The sequence below is a fragment of the Salvelinus sp. IW2-2015 genome, unplaced genomic scaffold (assembly GCF_002910315.2).
Source record: "Salvelinus sp. IW2-2015 unplaced genomic scaffold, ASM291031v2 Un_scaffold2196, whole genome shotgun sequence".
NCBI classification, from domain to species: domain Eukaryota; kingdom Metazoa; phylum Chordata; class Actinopteri; order Salmoniformes; family Salmonidae; genus Salvelinus; species Salvelinus sp. IW2-2015.
The window spans coordinates 70,228-88,224 of record NW_019943526.1 but is presented as its reverse complement, the minus strand read 5'-3'; the positions used below and the strand labels follow the sequence as shown (position 1 = coordinate 88,224).

At 44.3% G+C, this 17,997-nt stretch overlaps 2 protein-coding genes across 2 annotated transcripts in view; one reads left to right on the top strand and one right to left on the bottom strand.

The window, feature by feature from the left end:
• Nucleotides 1-791: 791 nt before the first annotated feature.
• Nucleotides 792-6,558, top strand: LOC112073246 (large ribosomal subunit protein eL32). Its single transcript, XM_024140573.2, has 4 exons — nt 792-899; nt 2,080-2,180; nt 4,716-4,897; nt 6,375-6,558. Exons 2-4 carry the CDS (start codon nt 2,085-2,087, stop codon nt 6,502-6,504), a joined length of 408 nt encoding a protein of 135 aa, XP_023996341.1. The 5' UTR covers nt 792-899; nt 2,080-2,084; the 3' UTR covers nt 6,505-6,558.
• A 1,701-nt stretch (nt 6,559-8,259) lies between these two features.
• LOC112073245 (cullin-associated NEDD8-dissociated protein 1-like) overlaps nt 8,260-17,997 on the bottom strand; it is a 22,272-nt gene continuing 12,534 nt past the window's right edge. The window contains 8 exon segments of the mRNA XM_070440080.1: nt 8,260-8,893; nt 10,365-10,472; nt 11,030-11,194; nt 14,418-14,587; nt 14,893-15,515; nt 15,683-16,222; nt 16,590-16,803; nt 16,996-17,223. Of these exon segments, the coding sequence (XP_070296181.1) occupies nt 8,669-8,893; nt 10,365-10,472; nt 11,030-11,194; nt 14,418-14,587; nt 14,893-15,515; nt 15,683-16,222; nt 16,590-16,803; nt 16,996-17,223 (2,273 nt within the window). The 3' untranslated portion in view covers nt 8,260-8,668.

Here is a 17,997-nt window from a genome sequence, read left to right as displayed (position 1 = left end):
GAAGCACAAGCATTTCGCTACACTAGCATTAACATCTGCTAACCATGTGTATGTGACAAATAACATTTTATTTGAGTATTGTCACAAGCCACACCACCGTCTCAGGCCCTAGAGCCTGAGAAGGGACATATGGAGAATTGAATGAAGGAAGAAGTGGGAGTTTTGGTTTCGTCTATGTACAATTTTTATTTGGGTGTATTAAGTTAGTTTTCCCTATCACGAATGGATTTTCGTTTTACCTTGGTTTTTCACCCCGTCCAGTTGGTGGCGGCAATACACGGGTTGTAGTCTGCCATAAAACCTATAGAAGAAGAAGAAGTTTTGTCACAGGTATAACAATGTGACAGATATTTCACTGGATGTATAAATGTGAAGCATCCGCTTGGCGTTTCCACCCACTACCAAATATGGTAGTGAGAGGAAGCCATGTGGCCAGCAGTGGAAGATGATGGAAGATGGATTTCGGCTGACAATCTGCACATTTTGTAATCGATGAAACATTTGATCTCAATACAGTTTTTTGTTTCCAAAACCTAGTCGTCTGTTATGAACAGAGTGTACTACGTTTTGAAGAATTTACCCTTTTCCAAAGTTATAAAAAATCACGTTGTTTACAAGGAGTGCGAGAGCGAATTGAGTTATTGCACACGCGCACATCACAGAGTAGGTGTTCCCTAACGGTAATATGCAAATGATGCTAGAACGAGCCAATAGGATCTCGCTAGCTCGTGTTTGGCTCTGCCCACTATGACTCATTTGTTTCCATTGGAAACGACAGGCTGTGATCTATCTTGGTTTAGTTATTACATTTTTTTGCTTAAAAGCAACGGAAGAGGAAGAAGAACAGTCTCCACCCTCTTTCCTTCATCTGCCTCTAGGTAGGCATACAAGACCCAACGGTAAGTGAACATGGAAATCTGACAGCATCCTTATAATTGTATCACTCTACTCCATCAAAATCAACGGTATTCATTATATATTCAATCGAACTTTATAGATTTTGTCGTTATTGTAGATGTGTGGCTGTTATAAAGATAGGCACATCGGACACTGGAATGTCCGATCAAAAGATGGTTAAAAGTAGCCGCTAGCGTTATTTAACTCTACTAGCAGCGACGGTCTACTTTTGCAGATCCATATTTGCCCAAATTATATGCTAGTGTAGTCGGTCTATGGATTTGACTACACGTAACTAGGGGAAAAGTTGGGAAACTAGCCGGTTTCGGACCATATGGCTAGTTGTCAACTATAGTGACGTGGCTGTCCCATCGTGTCTAATCACAGCAGCGTGCAGCACATTGTTTTTGTCCTTTCGCTGCAAATATCTCTACTGAAGCGGAAACCGTGCACATCAAATGAACAAGTCGGTACAAATGATGCGGGCATATTAGCCTAGCTAAATGCCTGCTAGCCTAGCTAAATGCATCGAGATGGCTACATTAGGCTATTTTGCTTTGCTAACCTAATTGATTTATGCTTTATCCTAACCCCACGAAAGACACACAATATAGGTTGGGGGGGGGGTGCTGTTACACTGGGGCCTAACCTAACGTGTCAGGTGTATGTACTGGTCTTGACAAGAAGAAAAGCCTTGTATTGTTTAGGTTTTTTTCTGCAGTGTTCAACCAATCCAGTCAATGTCCAAAAGCTGAAGTCGTATCACAGGCTCTTTACATTTCCCCTGAATACCGGAACATCCGGTCGTTGCAGACTCGACAGAAGCTAAGGCTCCCGAGGAGCAGTTTTTGTGGGTGGGGGTTAGGTCTCATGCTCAAGGACACAACGACAGGCAAATGACATCTAGAATTTGATACCACCAACCCTCTGGTTGCCAGCTCACATCCAGCAAGATTTTTCCTTTCAGACCTGGGATTCAACCTGGCAACCCTCCGGTTACTGACTTGCCTCTAAACGCTAGGCTACCTGATGCCTCAATGAGTAGTAGGTTGTCTCAAACGAGACACTTGGCTAACCCCCCCCTGTGGGTAGCTAATAAAATATATATTTTTAAATCGGATGGTGAAATAGACTGCTTCCTCCAGGGTACTGCTAACAGACTGTTTGTTTATGTTCCTCCAGGCATCATGGCAGCATTGAGGCCTCTGAAAAGGCCCAAGATCGTCAAGAAGAGGGTGAAGAAGTTCATCAGACATCAGTCAGACCGCTATGTCAAAGTCAAGGTACGGTTGATGTTGGCCACTATATAATGAATTGTAGCAAACAGCGTTTGAATCTGTGCTACGCTAACGGGTTTGAACCAGGGTTGTATTTATTAGGGTAGGCGGTTTTACAACCTCTCCTCGAATCCCCAGCCGTTCCATGTATTTGAACTATTCCACAGCCACCACACCTCATTTCAACTTGTCAGATAATCACCAAGCTCTTGATTTAGGTGAATCAGTGAGCTAGTTCAGGGCTACAACAAAAATCCTGTTTAAAACGTCTGGGGGGTCCTCCCCGATGGAGAGGTTTGAAAACCACTGCATTAGGGCACATAGAAAACAAGTGTTTCTTATTGGACCAATTCAGGTAGTTCCTTCCTGTGTCTTTTTCTTCTGTTTGGTGTCTAATGAACATGACCCAGATGACCCTGACCTATTGCTGAGGTCAGGAACATGACCCAGGTGTTGGTTATTACTGAGGTCAGGAACATAAGCCAGGTGTTGGTTATTACTGAGATCAGGAACATGAGCCAGGTGTTGGTTATTGTTGAGGTCAGGAACATGAGCCAGGTGTTGGTTATTGTTGAGATCAGGAACATGAGCCAGGTGTTGGTTATTGTTGAGGTCAGGAACATGAGCCAGAATGTTGGTTATTGTTGAAGGCTGAGGAAACATGAGCCAGGTGTTGGTTATTACTGAGGTCAGGAACATGACCCAGGTGGTTGGTTATTACTGAGTGTCAGGAAACATGACCAGGTGTTGGTTATTACTGAGGTCAGGAACATGACCCAGGTGTTGGTTATTACTGAGGTCAGGAACATGACCAGATGTTGGTTATTACTGAGATCAGGAACATGAGCCAGGTGTTGGTTATTACTGAGGTCAGGAACATGACCCAGGTGTTGGTTATTACTGAGGTCAGGAACATGACCAGATGTTGGTTATTCTAGATCAGGACATGAGCCAGTGTTGTTTGTTGAGGTCAGGAACATGAGCCAGGTGTTGGTTATTACTGAGGTCAGGAACATGACCCAGGTGTTGGTTATTACTGAGTCAGGAACATGACCCAGATGTTGGTTATTACTGAGATCAGGAACATGAGCCAGGTGTTTTGGTTTTATGAGGTCAGGAACATGAGCCAGGTGTTGGTTATAGCTGAGGTCAGGAACATGACCCAGGTGTTGGTTTATAGTAGTCAGGAATGACAGTGATTTAGTCAGGAACATGAGCCAGGTGTTGGTTTATAGCTGAGGTCAGGAACATGAGCCAGGTGTTGGTTTAGCTGAGGTCAGGAAATGACCCAGGTGTTGGTTATTGTTGAGGTCAGGAACATGACCAGCGGTGTTGGTTATTGCTGAGGTCAGGAACATGAGCCAGGTGTTGGTTTTATTGCTGAGGTCAGGAACATGAGCCAGGTGTTGGTTATTGCTGAGGTCAGGAACATGAGCCAGGTGTTGGTTATTGCTGAGGTCAGGAACATGCCTTTTCAAATGATGAGCAATCTCTGAACGTTTACACTTGTTAGTGCTGCTGCTTCCTTAACCCAATGTGTGTGTCCCACGACGCCGGTGCTGTTTGGATTTCTAGTCTCTTTTTAACGTTGTGTGTGATTAGTCTTAACGGGGGCAGAAGTAGAGTCCGACTGGTTTGATGTTTGGAAAGCTGAGACTCGCATGTTTTTCTTTATTTCACAAGTAAAGGTTTTTAAATGTTTTTATTTTATCTTTATTTAACGAGGCAAGTCAGTTAAGAACAAATCCTTATTTTCAATGACGGCCTAGGAACAGTGGGTTAACTGCCTAGTTCAGGGGCAGAACAACAGATTTTTACCTTGTCAGCTCGGGGATTTGATCTTGCAACCTTTACGGTTACTAGTACAACGCTCTAACCACTAGGCTACCTGCCGCCCTACATAGAAGACCATAGGAAATCACAGAACATAGTGTCTATAATACTGTACTGTAATAAGCTCAAATAGTTGCTGTCACAAACACAAAACTCCACACAATTGTCACTGACTAGTTTGATATTAATTTCCCACTAAGCAAACAATTTCCGTACTTACCGTATTCATATAAATTCATTTTGATCGTTTTTTTTTTGATTACGTCAATAAAACGCAGGAATATAACTGATTTGTCAAATAGTTTTGTGTCCTCTGTTCAGGACAACAAGTAGAACTAAAATCACTTCATTGTGTGGCTAAATATAAGGTCTGGAGATGCAGATTAATGAGGAGAACATTTTTTTTTCTGGGGTCTCGGGACTGAAGAGGTTTTTTGGTTATAATTTCAGCCAATGGTTTTGAAAGTGGTGCTCGAAAGCCAAAAAATAAAGAAAATGTTACATCCATTTCGTATGATGTTATATCCTACAATTTAGTATTTTACAAATCCAATTTGTGTTAAGATCCTGGAGTGCGTCTTTAAGGAATGGGGCAAGTGAACGGTCTGTCTTAACTGTCCTAAGCCCTTCCCTAACCAGTTTAGTCACCGCACTAGCTGGCTACTGTATTTGCAGGATATCGCTTTACTAATGTTTTATCTTTTGTAGCAAAACTGGCGTAAACCCCGTGGTATCGACAACAGGGTGCGCCGGCGCTTCAAAGGCCAGATGCTGATGCCCAACATCGGCTACGGCAGCAACAAGAAGACCAAACACATGCTCCCCTCCGGCTTCAGGAAGTTCCTGGTCCACAACATCAGAGAGCTGGAGGTCCTCATGATGAGCAACAAGTAAGTCCCGACTATTTATTTATTCTTTTCTCTGAATGTGTACACTTGCCCGTCATGGATTTAAAAGCATGGGATTGGTGTACGTATTGGCTGGAGACTGGAGAGCTTTCCAGCACTGTTAAATCCATGACGAGAAGGGTGGTGAAATGGAATGCAACCTGTGATCGTTCAGCAGGGCTGCGTTCAACAGGGCACCACGTTGTGGAACATTCACCATAGAAAACATGTTATATACAACTGATATATAATAGACATGTATAATAAGGAGTCCTGTTGGCTTTATTCATGACGGTTCATGAACAACGTTTGGGTTGCCTACTGAACGTAGCCCAGGGGTAGAAAGTAGACTGATGGAGCTACGTTATGGTTTAGTTTGTCTGATGTGAGTCTTTCTTAGGAGACTATTTCCATGGCAACCCAAAAGGGAGGGACTAGCTGTGTGGACAGTGGCTGTGGCTACAGAACAGCCAATGGAGCGTTTGTTTTTAGAATACGGAGGTGGCGTGGTTTACCCAGTTCGTTGTTTTGAATGTGTTCATTCAAGTGCAATATTTCATTTTGGTGTATGTTTGTGTCCTAGCCTGGTGAAACCAGCCTGATCTCGCAATAGCTCACATTCTGACATTTGAATGCGAGAGTAGCGGTCTGTCTGCTTGACCGTGGCTGTGGGTTAACCCTCGTGTATGTGTGTCCTGTAGATGTCCGAGCGTATAATGACCTATAAATCTAGTAGGGTCTGACTCCTCCTTCCCTGGCTCCTCCTCTGTCATCGTGGCCTGCTGGGTCATCCATACTCACGCCAGGCGTTTGAACGAGGAGGGAGAGCACGGCAGAGGAATTACCCATTCCACCCTTAGCTCACCCTGTAGCCAGGAGGTGGAAGATAACCTGCTACAACATCAGCCGTAAACGTGGCTGTAGTTGCATGTGGCTGAGCTTCATCTATACGTTTTTGGTGTTAGGAATACAGCATGTTGTGTTATTAGATTTAGGAGGAGGTCGAAAGGGGGTGAGTGTAACGGATGTGAAATGGCTAGCTAGTTAGCGGGTACGCGCTAATAGCGTTTCAATCGGTTATGTCACTTGCTCTGAGACTTGAAGTAGGGTTTCCCCTTGCTCTGCAAGGGCCGCGGCTTTTGTGGAGCGATGGGTAACGACGCTTCGTGGGTGACCGTTGATGTGTGCAGAGGGTCCCTGGTTCGCGCCCGTGTCGGGGGGAGGGGACGGTCTAAAGTTATACTGTTACATATGCATGGCTCTTCAAATTGATTTGTTTGGTGACATCTGGTGACATCCAGGGTTGATCATTCCATTTGAATTAAATAAGCATTGAGAAATTAGAATTTCGGGGTTTACTTCCTAAATTGAATTGACCCTAACCCTGATGGCATCAGCTGTTTTCCGGAGAAATTAAATCTCCCCCTTTTGCCCTCCGGTGTCTGTTACTGTAACTATTCTCTCCCCTCCTCCTCCACAGGACCCATGCTGCAGAGATAGCCCACAATGTGTCGTCTAAGAACAGGAAGTTGATCGTGGAGAGGGCAGCTCAGCTGGCCATCAAGATCACCAACCCCAACGCCAGGCTACGCAGCGAGGAACACGAGTGATCTGGGACCACGCCTCTTTATTGTTTGATCAATAAATTATATATATACCTGTCATTGGTATTTGCCTGTTTTTATGATATGGTTTGGTGTGATTATATTAGGGTGGGGGTCATAATGCATTATAGTCATCTATAATGGACACTCTTGAAAAAGAGACTATAAATCTCTGAGTCCTTCCTGGTTAAATAAAGGTAAAATAATGGCTTCTGGGTGTGATATATTAGGGGGTCATAATGCATTATGATGGCTTTAAGGCAGGGATCATCAACAAGTTTCAGCTGCAGGCCAATTACAAAAAACGTATACAAATAATGTTGATCAGATGGTTGGGCCGGGAACGTAATAAAAAAAATAATTAGACTGCAAAAAGCCCTAACAGATATATTTACAATTGTCTACGTTTATATTTAATCTTGTTTCTTTATGCGTGGGAATACTTGGAACAGATTTATAAAATTAAAATCACTTGTAGCTGATTTCCTGCAGGCTGATGTAAAAAGGGCTTCATACTTTGGAATTTTTTTTTTGTCTTATGTCCAATAAATGCTAAATAAAGCCACCTGCGGGCCGCTAGTTGGGGAACCCTGCTTTAGTGCTACAACCTTATTCTGAAAGGGATTAAACTAATCTACACACAATTATACTGCATAATGACAAAGCGAAAACAGGTTTTAGACATTTTTGCAAATGTATTGAAAATAAACATACAGACCATTTGCTATGGGATGTGAAATTGAGCTGGGGCGCATCCTGTTTCCATTGCTCATCCTTGAGATGTTTCTACAACTTGATTGGAGTCCACACAAGGTCCCACAGTTGACAGTGCAAAAACCAAGGCATAAGGTCAACGGGATTGTGTCGTGAGACAGATCTGGGGAACGGTACCAAAATGTATCTGCAGCATTGAAAGTCCCCAAGAACAGTGGCCTCCGTCATTCTTAAAATAAGTTTGGAACCACCAAGACTTCCTAGAGCTGGCCGCCTGTCCAAACTGAGCAATTGGGGAAGAAGGGCCTTGGTCAGGGAGATGACTAAGAACCAGATGGTCACTCTGACAGCTTCCCTACAGTGGAGCATGGTGGTGGCAGGGACTGGGGAAAGATGAACGGAGCGAAGTACAGAGATCCTTGATGAAAACCTGCTCCAGAGCGCTCAGGGCCTCCGACTGGGGCGAAGGTTCACCTTCCAACAGGACAACGACACTAAGCACACAGCCAAGACAACACAGGAGTGGCTTCGGCACAAGTCTCTGAATGTCCTTGAGTGGCCCAGCCAGACCCCGAACTTGAACCCGACCGAACATCTCTGGAGACCTGAAAATAGCTGTGCAGTGACACTCCCCATCCAACCTGACCGAGCTTGAGAGGATCTGCAGAGAAGAGTGTGAGAAACTCCCCAAATCCAGGTGTGCCAAGCTGGTAGCGTCATACCCAAGAAGTCTCAAGGCTGTAATCGCTGCCAAAGGTGCTTCAACCAAGTGAGTAAAGGGTCTGAATACTTATGTAAATGTGATATTTAAGATTATTAATTGTTTTGTAAAAATTATATATATTTTTTGCCTTGTCATTATGTGGTATTGTGTGTAGATTGATGAGGGGGAAACATCTATTTAATCCATTTTAAAATAAGGCTGTAACGTAACAAAATGTGGAAAAAGTGAAGGAGTCTGAATACTTTCCCGAATGCCTTGTATATTAGTGGGGGTCTGTAATGCATTATGCAAGTCTTACATTTTACACACTAGATGATGCACAGTTAAATGAACAAAACGTTTGTTTATTTGCAATGTATTTCATGGAGAATACTGTAGCAATGTCACAGCCCTGCCAACATGGCACTGAATACCACTGGCCTTAAAGTCCTTTGAATAAAGTATGACCTCAATGATCAGAAGACACGTTTTCATATCAACGTTGATTTTTAAGGCGGAGGAATACTTGGCATTGATTAGGCCCTACGACATCCTGACTAGTCAATAAGGCACGTTTTCAACTCAACTTTCAAGGCAGAATATGAATGATTTCAGTGGCCGTGAATACGGCCTATGACAGTCATACAATTTGCATCTAGCCAAAAATGCTGGGCATTGACTTCGGTTTCTGTTCTATTTTAAAGAATAACTTCAAATTATCCTGGGAGGGTGTCCCCTCCGCATCGTTTAGTTCTAACTGGTGTCCATGCTTTCCACCGTGCTGGAACGTGTGTCTCCCTGGATGCTCTCTAAGATGGAGGCCATCTCTGCGTTGGTGCGTATCTGGTTGGCGAAGTCGGCCATGGCAGGGCTCTTCTCCACCTCGCTGATAGAGAGCAAGGCAGCCACGGCCCTCATCGCTGAACGACGCAGCTCCTCCTGCTTCTCAAACTCCTGCTTCACTGACCCCGCCTTCACCTGCGACGACGATAGAAGAAGCAAATATTGTGTAAGCACACATCTTTTATTGGCGATGTTAACGTAAATACAGTGAGCTCAAAGTGTTGGGACAGTGACACATCATTTGTTTCTGTACTCCAGCACTTTTGATTTGAAATGATACAATGATTTGTGTCATTTTGGAGTCACTTTTTTTTATTGTAAATAACAATAGAATGTCTCTAAACACGTCTACATTAATGTGGATGTTACCATGGTTACGGATAACCCTGAATGAATCGTGAATAATGATGAGTGAGAAAGTTACAGACAAACAAATATCGTACCCCCAAGACATGCTAACCTCTCACCATTACAATAACGGGGGGAGGTTAGCAGACCTTACAGATCATTTTATGTGTGGGGTACACAGATGAGGTAGTCATTCAAATATCATGTCAAACACTATTGTACACAGAGCTATGTGTTCGCAGTACTGAACTAACAGGTTAAATTAACTAACGGGTAGTAACTGTGTGTTTGCAGCTCTAAACTAACAGGTTAGATTAACTAACGGGTTGTTACTATGTGTTTGCAGCTCTAAACTAACAGGTTAAATTAACTAACGGGTAGTAACTATGTGTTTGCAGCTCTAAACTAACAGGTTAGATTAACTAACGGGTTGTAACTATGTGTTTGCAGCTCTAAACTAACAGGTTAGATTAACTAACGGGAAGTAACTGTAGTGCCTTCAGAATGTATTCACACCTCTTTAATTTTTCCTAATTTTGTTGTGTTATAGCCTACATTTAAAATGAATTAAATTGTGATTTTGTGTCACTGGCCTACACACAATAAATACCCCAAAGTGGAATGACGTTTTTTGACATTTCTACAAATTAACAAAAAGTAGAAAGCTGAAATGTCTTGAGTCAATAAGTATTCAACCACTTTGTTACGGTAAGCTGTACGTGGCGGGCCGCTTTTAATTATTATTATTTTTATTAACTTTTTTTACCCCCAATTTCGTGGTATCCAATTGGTAGATACAGTCTTGTCTCATCGCTGCAACTCCCGTACGGACTCAGGAGAGGCGAAGGTCGAGAGCCATGCGTCCTCCGAAACACGACCCTGCCAGGCCGCACTGTTTCTTCACACAATGCCCACTTAACCCGGAAGCCAGCCACACCAATGTGTCGGAGGAAACATCGTACACCTGGCGACCGTGTCAGCGTGCACTGCGCTCGGCCCGCCACAGGAGTCGCTAGTGCGCGATGGGACAAGAACTTCCCTGCCGGCCAAACCCTGCCCTAACCCAGACGACGCTTGGCCAATTGTGCGCCGCCCCATGGATCTCCTGGTCGCGGCCGGCTGCGACAGAGCCTGGACTCGAACCCAGAATCTCTAGTGACACAGCTAGCACTGCCTTAGACCACTGCTCCACTCGGGTAGGCCCTCGCTTTTAATTATTTGAGGCTTGTGTGGACTGCCATGTCATAAGTCTCCTTACCTTAGTGGTGCAGGTAACCCTGAGAGGTTCGATCAGTCTGTCCAGTCTCTGGACCACAGCATTGGGACACAGAGAGCAGAGTCTGGCCAGCATGATGAATGTCAACATCTGGGGGGGACAGGCAGGAAGACATTTTAGAGAAATAAGATGGGAGAGACATTCTATCCGTGTTCCATGCCGGACGTGCATAAAAATGGAGGAATTCAGTTTGAGCCACGGAATTTGGAGCGACATGGTTCAATGTGCCTTTTTTAAATCAGCACAATCTACTTGTTCATGTTTTCAAATTGCCACCGTCTTGGAGTTAGAATTTGGGGGTCATATATACAATGCTAATGCCGATACAAAACAAGAGTAATGGAGAACACTGTACAATACGGAGAACTTAGCAAATGAGGCGGTAAGTACATCTTTATGCACCTTCGGCATTGGTTGACAAATCTCTCATTGCATCAAAGTTGGTCTCTCGTAACAAAACGGAGTTCTGGGTGATTTAAGATTTAGATTTAACCTCCCACAACTTTTCTGACAGACAGCGTGGCCCTCCCCGGGTCCCTAACAACGCACTGCTCTCATTTGTCCGGTTTAAGAGTGCCCCAACACACTAGTACCATGTTTTAGGGATTGCAAAGGCCTTGAGGAAGTTAGTTTGTGTGCAGTCTTACTCTGATGTCGTAGTGGTCTTTAAGGCCTTCTTCTACGCGGTCGAGGAACTCGAAGATGTCCAAGCAGTCCAGACAGCTGTCCAGTAAGGTATACATGCACTCAAACGCTGCCTTTCTCACGTCCAGACCATCGTCCACTGTGTGCTTGAACGGACCCATCTCCACCTGACATAGACAGAGTGTTCAACACAGTCAATACAGGGGATTTATAAAAATACATACAAGTATTCAGCCCCCTTTGCATTTTTCCTATTTTGTTGCCTTACAACCTGGAATTAAAATAGATTTTTTGGGGGGGGTTTGCATCATTTGATTTACACAACATGTCTACCACTTTGAAGATACAAATATATTTTCTTGTGAAACAAACAAGAAATAAGACAAAAAAAACGGAACTTGAGCGTGCATAACTATTCATCCCTCCCAAAGTCAATACTTTGTAGAGCCCCCTTTTGCAGCAATTACAGCTGGGGTCTCTTGGGGTATGTCTCTATTGGCTTGGCACATCTAGCCACTGGGATTCTTGCCCATTCTTCAAGTCAAAATTGCTCCAGCTCTTTCAAGTTGGATGGGTTCCGCTGGTGTACAGCAATCGTTAATTCATACCAGAGATTCTCAATTGGATTGAGGTCTGGGCTTTGACTAGGCCATTCCAAGACATGTAAATGTTTCCCCTTAAACCACTTGTGTGTTGCTTTAGCAGCTTAGGGTCATTTTCCTGCTGGAAGGTGAACATCCGTCCCAGTCTCAAATCTCTGGAAGACGAACAGATTTCCCTCAAGAATTTCCCTGTATTTAGCACCATCCATCATTCCTTAAATTCTGACCAGTTTCCCAGTCCCTGCCAATGAAAAACATCCCCACAGCATGATGCTGCCACCACCATGCTTCACTGTGGGGATGGTGTTCTAGGGGTGATGAGTGGTGTTGGGTTTGTGCCAGACATAGCGTTTTCCTTGAGTTCCTTCTTCCATATGTTTGGGGCATCTCCCACATGCCTTTTGGCTAACACCAAACGTGTTTGTTTATTTTTTTCTTTAATAAGCAATGGCCTTTTTCTGGCCACTCTTCCCTAAAGCCCAGCTCTGTGGAGTGTACGGCTTAAAGTGGTCCTATGGACAGATACTCCAATCTCTGCTGTGGAGCTTTGCAGCTCCTTCAGGGTTATCTTTGGTCTCTTTGTTGCATCTGATTAATGCCCTCCTTGCCTGGTCCGTGAGTTTTGGTGGGCGGCCCTCTCTTGGCAGGTTTGTTGTGGTGCCATATTCTTTCTATTTTTTAATAATGGATTTAATGGTGCTCCATGGGATGTTCAAAGTTTCTGATATTTTTTTAGAACCCAACCCCGATCTGTACTTCTCCAAGAACATTGTCCCTGACCTGTTTGGAGAGCTCCTTGGTGGTGCCCCTTGCTTAGTGGTGTTGCAGACTCTGGGGCCTTTCAGCACAGGTGTGTATAAACTGAGATCATGTTTTTTTTTTTTTTTATGTTTAACCTTTATTTAATTAGGCAAGTCAGTTAAGAACAAATACTTATTTAAAATGACAGCCTAGGAACAGTGGGTTAACTGGCTAGTTCAGGGGCAGAACGACAGAGTTTTACCATGTCAGCTCAGGGATTCGATCTAGCAACCTTTCGGTTACTTACCCAACGCTCTAACCACTAGGCTACCTGCTGCCCCAAATGTGACACTTAGATTGCACACAGGTGGACTTTATTTAACTAATTATGTGACTTCTGAAGGTAATTGGTTGCACCAGATCTTATTTAGGGGCTTCATACGTTCACGCAGATGAGCAGGGACACTGGGCATCTTTCTTTTGGTGTTTTTCAGAGTCAGTAGAAAGGCCTCTTTAGTGTCCTAAATTTTCATAACTGTGACCTTAATTGCCTACCATCTGTAAGCTGTTAGTGTATTAACGACCATTCCACAGGTGCATGTTCGTTAATTGTTTATGGTTCATTGAACAAGCATGGGAAACAGTGTTTAAACCCTTTACAATGAAGATCTGCGAAATTATTTGGATTTTTACGAATTATCTTTGAAAGACAGGATCCTGAAAAAAGGACGTTTATTTTTATGCTGAGTTTAGTAACATGTTTTCACAAGGAAACATATTTCATTAAACTGTTGACAGCCCCTCTACGTGCTCAATAAAGGAATGACGGAGAGAGAGGATGAGATGGAAACGCACGGTGGTCAGATATTCTGTAATGTCAGCCTATTAATTATGAAAATATAAAATATGACCTATTACAAGGCTATTCAAAATACAAATTCACTATAACTGTAGCCCCACTCTGAATAAGTTTAATTTAGGCTAGATCAATTATGTACCAAAGATATCTTAAATCTGTTTGTTTTTTTACTGTTTTTCGGCCATGTGTAACATGCAGTAGGCTATTGTGATGGACATTGTTATGTTTGTGCTTTTCTAATAACCAATGTCTGTGTTCATGTATGTGACTGATTGAACAAATCCTCACTATCAGTATCTGCAATTTGACAGTACGCCCAGAAACTTGTTTGGAGAAAGGGATCTCTCAGTTTTAAGGTCTCAGCTTAGAGAGAAGAAGCCTCGTGAGGTATTGATCTGTCACATGCATGACCCAGTATTGGTCTGTCACATGAATGAAGCAAACATTAATTATGAATAATCATGCAAATATAACTCGTCAGTATATAAGGGAACTAACGGGACTGCCCCGTTAGAGCTCACTTTCATGCATCTAAGTTTGACCTCTCCAGCTCGCTGACAATAAACAGTGATTTATGTAAGATTGACTTCGAGTGTCCCTGTGTAAGAATTTCCAAAACACTATGTATTGTATAATGGCACAATCATTATTTCAATTCAGTTTTTTTTTCTGGCTTGGGCTCCTATATAGGCCTATACATAAACTCTAATATGCATATGGTGGTTTTGAATGAATCATGATCTTAGAAAGCAGCTGTCCATTTCATTGTGTTAGACTTAGAAACAACATCCACAACGACCACGTTTTCCACTCAGTTTCAACCTGTTCTTGAACTACTTTCTTCACATGTATCGATCACAGTGAGGTGAGTTTTAAAAGCATGATACTGTTTTCGATGATAAGTGTTTTGATGTGATTTCCATCTCATTTGCATTGATGTCAGAGTGGTTAGAGGGACACTAGAGCCCTAACTACCAGGCCATTAGCGACCCGATGACCGCGTTAACGAGTTGGGTCCTACTAACGCTCATCCAGAGTGTATAAGAGGAGACTACAGTGACTTGCGGTTATGACACATGACATCAGGTGTGGCGGTAATACGGTCACGGCAACAGCCCTTCTTGATTTGTTTGTTGTTGTAGAGGTTAGGTAATATTGAGGCTAGCAGGCCACACACACACACAGTACCTCTCTGATAAGGTCCTTCCTGATCTGTGTCTCGTTGTAGAGGCTAGGCAGTACTGAGGCTAGCAGACCGCGGATCAGAGAAGGTTTGTTGTGGGCCGCTGAGTTGAACATCACCAAGGCCACACGACGTACATTCGGGTCTTTGTCCTGCAGAGTCTTCAGGAAGTCACCTGGCATAGAGAACAAGGCGATGATCATTAAGAACCAAATGGAAGAAATCTAACTGAAACTGAGAGGCAAACACTCATTTTTTCCCGTTGTAATTTATTATTTCTTTCTCCATTGTCCCATTACTTGAATGAATACAACCCTGGACATTTTAGCATGTTGTGGGTGCATTTTAAATGACACCGCATTTCTCCATACAGTGCACTATTTTTAACCAGATGTGGCTTTAACCCAAAGAAGTACACTACGGTTGAATAAGGCTGTCATATAACCAGTGTAAAAAAAAACAGTCACTTTAACATCTTACCTATGCATCCTTTGAGTAGTGAATCTATAGGTACAGGCTGATCAACGATGGTGAACTTAACAGCGGTGACCACAGTACTGCGGGCCACAGGAGACCCCGAGGAAAGCTGTTGTTTGAGCCTGGGCAGGAGCTGAGCCGGGTTGACCATGGTGAGTTTCCCCAGACACTCCGCCACCACATTCCTCGTCCCCTCTTCGGCACACTCGCGGTTCTTAAAGAGAAGAGCCCAGATATCCTCGACGTGGGCCAACAAGCTCTCTGCCGAGAAGGCGCTGATCACCTCTTTGAGGCTGTGTAACAGCAGGTACCTTCTCTTAGGCTGGCTATCTATCTCCTTCAGCATAAAGGGAAGGTACTCCTCCAGGTTGCCCACACAGATGTTCCCCAGAGCACAGGAAGCGGCTGACTTGACTTCCTCGTTGGGAGAGGAGAAAGCCTCCAGGATCACGGTCTTTAGCTCCTTCTGACCCCCCAGGTTCATGGTACGCCCCACCTCCCCCAGACACAGGAAGGACAGGATTCTGACGGACTCGGAACACTTGGGGTTCTTGACTTCCTGGATGAAGCTGGTGACCATTCCGGATGCTTCTTTAGGGCACACGGAGGATAGAGCAGCTACACACCTGGCCAAACATGAGACAATATAAAACAGAAAAAATAAAAACCTAATTTTGTGTTTCCCATGCCTCTACAGGACACTATAGGTATATCACTTATATCTATCCTCTTTATCTGTCCACTTAATCAATCAATCAATCAATCAATCAATCGAACAAACCACTACTCCTACCTGGCCACAGAGTAGTAAGACTGTCTGTGCATGGGTGTGGGGTCTGTAGCCTTCCCTGAGCCGTGGAAAGGACCGGTGAGAGCTTTCAAGAGGTCGTTGTATCCCATATTCCCAGCCTTAGTGACCACCAGGGCCTTGAAGAACTCCAAGATGGCCGACAGAGCCCCTCCTTGCAGCAACGGAGAATGAACCAGATGAAACACACCAGGTAAGACGGTGTTCCCGATCTTGGACAGGGAGGAGGGGCACACCTTAGCTATACAGGTGAGAAGCATCACCGCCACCTGGGATATGTGCATGTCGTTCTCCTCGATCAGGGCAGGTAGCTCGTTGAGCACAGCCTCGATCATGGCCGGCTTCAGGCTGTCGCTGTAGTTCATAACGATCATGTTGAGGGCAGTCAGTGTGCTCAGCTTGAGGGCGCGCTGGTTCTTCCTGAGGAAGGAGCCTAGGATGGGGATGCCCTCAGTGAGTAAAGGTCGGAGGTCGATCCTGAGGGGCGATGTGGCGATGAGAGTCAGGGTCTTCACCGCTGTCAGCCTGTTATGGAGAAGAATTGGACTACTTTGAAACAGAGATAGCCCTCAATGATGCAGCACATGTTGTCACAGAAGCCATTATTGAAGAGATACAAAGATGAACCCTCCAACTCTCTGGATAAGATTGTTGTCATGGAGATACTTTTTGTCTTATCCCTCCAATATACACATAAACCCACAGGGAGCTTGGAGGAAAGAGTCAGCCACAGTGCAGTTTAGGGGGTTGAGTGGCTTGTTCAATGGCACAAGATGGTATTGGGATACTGATGCCAGTAACTGTCCTGTTGCCGGCTCACTTCCCACCCTACACCAGATTATTTTTACAGTTGGAGCAGGGATGTGTACCTGCAACACACTAGGCTACCTACCTGGTGATCTCGTTCTTCAGTCTCTCCAGGAAGATCTGCAGTGTCGGCTGGAGGTCACCACCCAGCTGGTCTCCTAGGTGACACACGATGTGACCCATACAGGAAATGGCCCTCTCCTTCACTTCCTGGTCAATGTCTGCAGCCTTCAGCCTCTTCAGAGTGGCAGAGAACACATCCTTCACGTAGGGCTTGACGTCGAAGGCGGGTAGTTTGTCTAGAGTAGAATAGATACTTTTATTTGGAACGGAATTTCTTATTCTACCTTTCATCCCAACCCCAGAAACACAATGATCTGACACCAGTAGACAGTTCAGTCCCCACTATTTCATCCTCCTGGCCCAGGACTTGAACCAGCAACCTTTAGATTACTGATCCACCTCTCTAACCTCTGGGCTACAGTACCTACCTCCTAACGGGCGTATGATCTTGACCATCTGCTGAGTGACCAGCAGGGCCTCGGAGGTGATCTTATAGAAGGGGTCCGTCACACACTGCACCACCGGAGGCAGAATAACCTTCATGTGAGGCTGGAAAACAGCAGGAGGATGGCTGCACAGGAGGACGTTGAGGAAAGAGAGGGCATCGATCTTCATGTTGGACGAGGTAGACTTGTCTGTAAGGGAGTGGACTATACCTGGAAAGAGAGATGCCAGAGAAAAGGTGAATATGAATATCAAGATGACTTTTTTGACATTGTAACAATAACCATTCCAACATTATTTCCTTTTAAGTTGTAGTACTATACTATTAGGGACAGGAGTTTTCCTGACCACGTGGCTAGAACGGGAAATAGTCCTGGTCCTTCGACTAAATACAGAGAAGAAATGAACACTTTTTGTAGCCTATAACTACAGTAGGCCCTGAGTTTTTCCTGGCCAGGTCACATGATCGATACCCTCCTCTTTCCTCAACGTCCTCCTGTGCAGCCATCCTCCTGCCGTTTTCCAGCCTCACGTGAAGGTTATTCTGCCTCCGGTGGTGCAGTGTGTGGAGGACCCCTTCTATAACATCACCTCCGAGGCCCTGCTGGTCACTCAGCAGATGATCATTATTATTTTAAATGTTATGTAGCTCTGTTATTGAGCTGTTCTTGTCTATTATTGTCCTGTAATGATTTTTGTTTACTGTGGACCCCAGGAAGAGTAGCTGCTGCTTTTGCACCAGCCAATGGGAATTTAAATAAAATCCTATTTGTAATGGAAAAACTACTGGCCCCAGAAATGAACAAAGGAATGTAGTAATTTAAATAATAAGCTGTGGGTAAGTGAACGTGTGAGTGAGGTTACCAGGGATGAGAGGTGGTATGTGAGAGATTACCAGGGATGAGAGGTGGTATGTGAGAGATTACCAGGGATGAGAGGTGGTATGTGAGGGTGTGAGTGAGGTTACCAGGGATGAGAGGTGGTAT